The 6837-nt window shown below is 49.0% G+C and overlaps 1 protein-coding gene across 1 annotated transcript; it reads right to left on the bottom strand.

The window, feature by feature from the left end:
- Window positions 1-242: 242 nt before the first annotated feature.
- On the bottom strand, window positions 243-5193 carry TOB1 (transducer of ERBB2, 1). The gene is made up of 2 exons (XM_080629570.1): window positions 4937-5193; window positions 243-2344 (listed from the first exon to the last, which is right to left on the bottom strand). The coding sequence occupies exon 2, from the start codon at window positions 2205-2207 to the stop codon at window positions 1227-1229; it is 981 nt and encodes a 326-aa protein (XP_080485696.1). The 5' UTR covers window positions 2208-2344; window positions 4937-5193; the 3' UTR covers window positions 243-1226.
- Between the last annotated feature and the right edge of the window lie 1644 nt (window positions 5194-6837).

Consider the following 6837-nt stretch of genomic DNA (forward strand, 5'->3'; position numbering starts at 1 on the left):
CCTAGGACCTCTGGAGAGAATGGCTCAAATCCGTTCTGATGATGTGGAAAGGGAATTTTCATTGAATCACCAGAGTCCCTTCTAGATAGATCAGGTCGCGCGACAGCTCCGCATTCACACAGCTTACAGCCTTAACTCTCAAGGAAAGAAAATATAAAATTACCTTTTGACCTCAGTGAGCTGCAGTTATGGAAAAACAAGTGCAAGGTTTGCTCTGTCAGGAGTGTTTTAGGTAAAGCAACCTGTTATTGTGGAGCATCAGTGCAGCAGCGCTCTCCATCTCTCCGCTGTGAAGCACCGAGTCAGACTGTTTTGCATCACTAGCACCGACAATGCAGCACCGATCTTCAGCGGGACAGTAAAAACACAGATCACAGCAGCCCATTGATTTTAAAGAATTTTAATACAAACTTAATATAAACTATTTCAGTCCCTCTTAACATGTAAGACACTGACTCAAAATACTTTTATACCTTTTTTCAAGTATTGCACAATGTAGGTACAAAATTAATATTTACGATTACATTTTCTTCCATAATATATAGCAAAAATCTTTAAACTTTTAACAGAAAATACAATTTGTGTTTCTTTTGAAAAAAGCAAATATTTCGTACATTTTAATTCCACCACTAAGGAATATTCTGTACACAACTTTTTAATTTTTTTTCTTTTTTTGTTTTTTAGAATTGATGTCTTTAAGATGGATATCTTACAATTTCAGTAAAAAAAATACAACATGAAGCTGCTGCAGCTGTCACAGATCACTGTAGTAAAAAGATATAAATGCAATACCATGTTGTAGAAACAATATATATACTCTGATATTTTACAAACTTTGTACTAAATTAAATTATACAATTAGAAAAAGACCAATAAACCCACCTATTAGTGCCAATTTTTTTAATATATATACATATATGTTTGGGGACATATATATATATACACATGTGAAAAAAATCAGCCACGTCCTTGCTATATCTTAAATACTGTAAGAGGCCATATTTGGGAGTATATTTTTTGTAATGTACAGTCAGTATAAAATAATTTTGTGCTTGGTTGGCAAATGAAAAAATGATGCATGTTGTATTTATCTAACCAAGCCTGAATGTATTCATACTACAAGCCTTAAAAAAAATCTCAAGAGGTGGAAAAAAAGATACACCCTTGGGTACGTGCATTTTAACTTGTACAATAGTATTTACTTGTATTTCACTTTCGGTTTATTTTTAGTTAGCCATAACTGGCTGGAATTGCTGGTTAGAATACTGCATGTTGTTTAAACTAAAATTCAAGCCATCCACAAAAGACTTCTCATTTAGACCTCCATAGGCTGCAAACATATCAAAGGCATTACTGTACTGAAGAGGACTGAGGTTAAGGGGGCTGTCACCAGGGAAGATGCTACCAGTACTACCTTGACCCTGCATGTTGGGGAAAATGAACTCCTTTGCGTTAGGAGAAAGGGCAGAAGTCTTCTGCTGTTGCTGTTGCTGCTGCTGCTGACTGCCTAAGCCAAGCCCGTAGAGAGAGTGCATGGAGGAGGAAAGGGCCTTCTGCTTCAACAGGTCATTGACATTCAAGCCAAGGTTGATGGGAGAGGTGCGGGCGACCTTGTTGCCACGGCCGCTATTCTTCATTTTGGTCGAGCCAAACTTGGTGGCAGCAAATGTGGCAGTGGTGAAGGTTAAAGGCTGAGTGGAGCGGGGCATGAAAGTTGGGCTCACAGCAGCAGAGTGGCCAAAGGGAGGAGAAGGAGAACTAGACACTGAAGATGCTGGGTCACTAATTGGCATGAACACCTGGGCCTCTGGGTTAAAGCTGTTCTTGATTTCCTTATCCAACTCACATCCATTTTCATTATCATCCACATAAAGCACTTTCACTGGTCCCTTTTCACCGATTTGGTATGAAACCTCAAACGGGTCAATCCAAACACTAAGATCCTGAGGCAAGTTGCCACGAACATCATCAATGTCCAAACCACTCTCTTTGGATGCTTGTTCTATGACTGGGTCCACTTTTTCCCCTATATGTATACATCTAAACCCTGATCCTTTGTATGGCTTTTCTGGATACCAGTGCCCTTCATACTTCTTCTTAAGAAGTCTTTCAAGCTCTTCACCAAAAATGTTGACACGTCGTCTGGGAAGCTTATTGTACAAATATGAAATAATAAAATTGAGTGCTACTTGGATTTCAAGCTGCATAGCTGCTATGCCACAAAGTTATAAGTCTGCTTCAAAACCCGAAGAAGAAAGCCTTCAAGATGCCACAGGGAACCAAAATTTCATTCAAAGTGCTGATCCTAGTTGATTATTATCCTTCACCTTGAGTGCTCTTGTTCCTTTAAGAAAAAACAAAAGCAAACACATCCAAATAAGGAAAGCATAAGATCAAGCTCTGAGGCCTATTCTTTTAGCCTCGCCTTCTGCATAAAATAGGTTACTTTAAGTCAAAAAACGTGCATCAAACTGTTTATGCTCATGCCTGCGGAAGGTGAGGATGTCAACTACATTCAGGATGACTTACAGACAATGTTGCGGAAGATGCACTAGGCGTGTGTTTACATATACAGCATGGGGCATTTCAGAATCACATGAGCTTGCCGTCAAGCTATTCACAGAGCAGCAAGGATAATTTTTAAGACATCACAGAACTGCCAGGCCTGTCAAGGGTTCAATTACCAACCCGTGTTTGGATGATATATACTACTCAGCTGCAAAATTTAGCACCAGGCTATTAGTTTAGCCTGAAAGGTCTTAGTCCAAGGGTCATTTATCATTTTAAAGTTTGCAAACATACTGGTTGCACTGTTAAGCTGCAGAATTGTAAAAAGGTTAACAATTGCTTTAGAAGATTTCACACAAACAACTGAAATTATGCAACATTTATTTTTAAGTCCAAGCAAATCATCTATATAACGTGTGCTGGTGAAATCACGGTAACTGAAGAGAAAATGCCCGCTGCACATAGACAAGAACTCTCCCTGGAATAGCTACAATAATGCAGTCAATGCATACAAAATAGATGCACGCATCCTGTCATAAGGGTGGCAGTGACTGTGAAATGATTACAATAAACTGATTCACAAATAATTCCCTTTCTACTAATTATTCTGTATTATGAGATGCAACATATACTAAATTGATATACTGCATTGCCTGTAGTTCAGATTTCAGAAAGTTACTAGGGCTAACGAGGCTTCTGCTAGCCTCAAACTCGACTGCTTTTCTCCACCACGACTCCATTTTATATTTAATATAAAATATGGTTGCCACTCCTTCACAAAGGACAAAAGAGAAATCAGCTAGCTGAAGCTAAAAAAGGGACAAAAATCAAAGACGAGCACACATACTGCTAACGAAAATCCTGCAGTACTTTTGCATAAAGGTATTCACCCAGAAGAGACACCTTTGTGTTCAAAAAGTTCCGCTGAACCAATATATATATATATTTGGCTCAAGTTAAACGCCCAACGAGAATTTCAATTAACAGTGTGTGTTTTTCTGCACTGCATCACTAGGAACAAAATTTAGTGTAGCTGTCACTAAAGATTAGAGAAATCAAAGTCAGTATCAAAATCCTTTAAACAATATGGATGCAATGCTTGTTTTATTTCTTGCTCCAAATAATCTCCTTTTAAAGTCTGGAACCCTATTTCCCTGCCACTCGTGTTCTCCCCAACATGGTATGGGAATAGTTTGAAAGCTTGTACGATAAGGCGACCTTTAAACGTTTGCTGGATCAGCACTGGGTGTGGATAAAGAAAAGATCAAGGGCAAACAGAAGATATTTACAAAAGGGACACAATCAGTACAGAAAAATCTGATTGGGTGGTTAAAAGGGGCACTTTAAAATGATTTATTAATCCATCTGGTTTGTTTCCCTTCCCCCATGTCCTTTAAGACAGAAATGATTCTTTCAAGGTGCACCGGGCAGACGCTATAAATTTTCCTAAGCCCCGAAACTGATCCATGGTGCAAACAGCTGATCAAACAAATCAGCCTGATCATTTCAAAGTCCTTTTCTCATGTAAAGAGGACGGTATTTCTCAGGGACCCAAGGCCACGAGCCCCCCAGCAGCAGAGCACCGGCAGGAGCCTGAAGCAGTGAGCGGAGTTACATAACCAGGCAGTCGGGTCTCATTAGCTTTCTGCTCACAGCCCTGGGAGCTCCGGCAACAGCAGGAGGAGGAGGAAGAGCATTTTCTGAGCCCGTAAGAAAGAAAATGAACAAGAGGAAGGCAGATAACTGGAAAGGGGGGGGGACGACCGCAAGGCCCCTCTCCTCAGCACACAGGCCCGGCGACACCCCTGTGGGGCCCCCCCACTCCCCACCCCGCCGGGCAGGGTCCTGGAGGACGGCTGCCAGCGCTGCCCAGAGAGGCCCAGCGCAGCAGCAGCTATTAGTCAGCCGGCAACGCTCACTCCTCCCAACCCGAGCGCGTCCAGGGACCGCCTCGGGAGGGACCCTCTGGCTGCCTGGCTCCCCGGGCCGTGCCCCCCCTTTCTGTGGGGCTGCCGGCCGTCCCTTCACCCTCCTCCCCACCGGCTCCCAGTGCCGCTGCAGCCCCCGCGGCACCCGGCCCTGCCCCTCCCCGCGGGGCCGTGCCCGCCTCAGACCCCGTAACCTCAGGGTCGCGACCGCCTCGACACCCCTGCCTCAGGGGCCGGCTGATCGCTGCCTCAAGGGACGGGGCCGGACGGCCGCTGCCTCAGGCCCCTCGCTACTGCAGTAGGGGCCGCACCCGCCTCACCCCCCCCGCCTCAGGAGCCGGGCGGTGGCTGCTTCAACCCCTCTCTCGCCTCACGGCCGGGGCCGGGCGGTGACTGCCTCAACCCCTCGTCTCAGCGTCTGCCATCGGCCTGGGGCCCTCCCAGCGCACACGGCCGCACCGGCCTGCGCCGTCCCCCCGCCCTCAGCGAGCGGTACTCACCCGGGTGGGTGTGCGGGGGGTAGTGCAAACGATCCCGGCGGGGGTGTGAGTGCGGGGAGGAGTGGGATGGGTGGAGTGGGGGTGCGGGAGGGGCTCAGCACCCGACCCCCATCTCCGAGAGCCGGTTCCTTCGGCGAGGATGGGAGGGGATGGGAAAGGCAGAGAAAAAAAAAAAAGGAAGGGGGAAGGGTTGGAAAAAAAAAGGGGGGGGAGGGAAAGGGGGGAGGGCTGCGCTGCTCACACCCCCTCGGCGGGCGCGCTCGACCGCCACAGCTGCGCTGCTTCTGCTCCTGCCCCGCCGCCCTGCGCGCCCCTATATATCGCCTCCCTCGCCCCGCCCCGGGCCCCGCCCACCAGCCCCGCCCTTAACGCTGCTCTTTCCCTTCTGGGCCCGCCCACCCCCCGCCAGGCCACGCCCACCCCGCCGCGCAGGGCCGTTTGCTGCCCTTGCCCCCCCTCCCCCCGTCGTGCAGGGGCCGTTCTCAACGTCAGCTCGCGCCTCACCTCACAACACCGCTGCGTCACTGACGGCGTCAAACGCTGCCCTCGCGCCCCTCACCTCCGCAGGGAAGGGGGGGGAAGGTGCCGGCGCTGAACTACATCTCCCATGACCGCCGCTGCCGTGCGGCGAGGGGGGACCTCGGCAACGCCAGCCGGGGCTCGGCGGGGGCACCCGCAGGCCTTCACGCTGACCCACCATTGGGCGGGCTCCTCCCGGCCACCCTCAGAAGAGGGGGCGCACTTCGACACCCCCCCCCCAAGTCTCTCACAGTTCCCCCCAGCCCCCGGTGGCTAAAAATACTCCCCACAGGTAGCAACGCTGGCCGATTGGCTGCCTGCCCGCCGAGTAGCCTCTTGATTGGTCACTCGGTGTGGAGGAGGAAGACGTCACACCCCGGTTTTGGGGGGAAAAGTTACCCGAGGGGGGGGAAAGCGCGGCAGCAGCCGCCGCCTCAGCGACCCCCTCAGGCACCCCGTGAGGGTCCGGGGCTGTGAGGTCAGTCACCCCGCGCCCGCCTGCGCCCTCCCTCTGCCACCGAGCCCGGTGTGTGCCTCGCTTTAACCAGCCCTGCCGCGCTTTAACGGCTGAATCGACTGCGGGATGCAGGCCAGGCAGCGCGCAGCCGCCTCCTCCCGCATCGAGAAGCTTGTGGGCTGAGAACCTGCCGCGGTGGCGGGAGAGCCAGGCCCCTCTGTTCGTTAAAACAGCACCGGTTTTGCTCTTTAAATACACTTGCGGGTGTTCGCAGCACTGGGGTGGGTATGGTTGGCTGCAAACCAGCGAGCAGGGCCTGGTTTGGGAGCGCACTGTGGAGGTTTTGGTCTTTCTTCTCCTCCTACTGCTCTGTGTTTGTACAGTAATAAAGCATTTTGGCATAAATGCTGCATGGGCCCCAGGAGAGATTTGGAAATGCCAGTTGGAAGAAATGCCAGGACTGTAACCCTTTGGAACTTAGAGTATGTACCAGACTGTGTGGAAGGCAGGAGCCTGAAAACTGGAATGCTAAACAGAGGTAGTTAGCATTGGGGATTTTCCACAGCTGAAAAATCCTGCTAGAAGGCCTAATTCATTGTAAACCACAAAGGTTTTATTCAGCTGTATCAATGTTGGTGCTCCCAGGATTGCAGTATTGCAAACAACATGAAAATCTGAATGCAGAAGGAAAATAGTTATGATTTCCCCTCTGTTTTTCAGCCGTTTTTAACCATAAGGGGTTGCACGGGCCTTCAATGGAAGTTGTGTCAGCTGTCATCACTGTGCACCCCAAATGGCGACTAAGACGTGGAGATTATAAATTACAAGCATTGGCAACTGGGAGGCTACTGGGAATTGCTGGAACACAGCCAGCAATCCAAACGAGAGGCTTGGAATTCTTGTTTTGAACGAGTTGTCATTACTT

Source organism: Psittacula echo (genome assembly GCF_963264785.1).
Source record: "Psittacula echo genome assembly, chromosome: 14".
Lineage (NCBI taxonomy): Eukaryota > Metazoa > Chordata > Aves > Psittaciformes > Psittacidae > Psittacula > Psittacula echo.

Excerpts from the sequence above, each read along its gene's own strand:
- TOB1 (XM_080629570.1), bottom strand. The coding sequence starts at position 2,207 with ATGCAGCTTGAAATCCAAGTAGCACTCAATTTTATTATTTCATATTTG.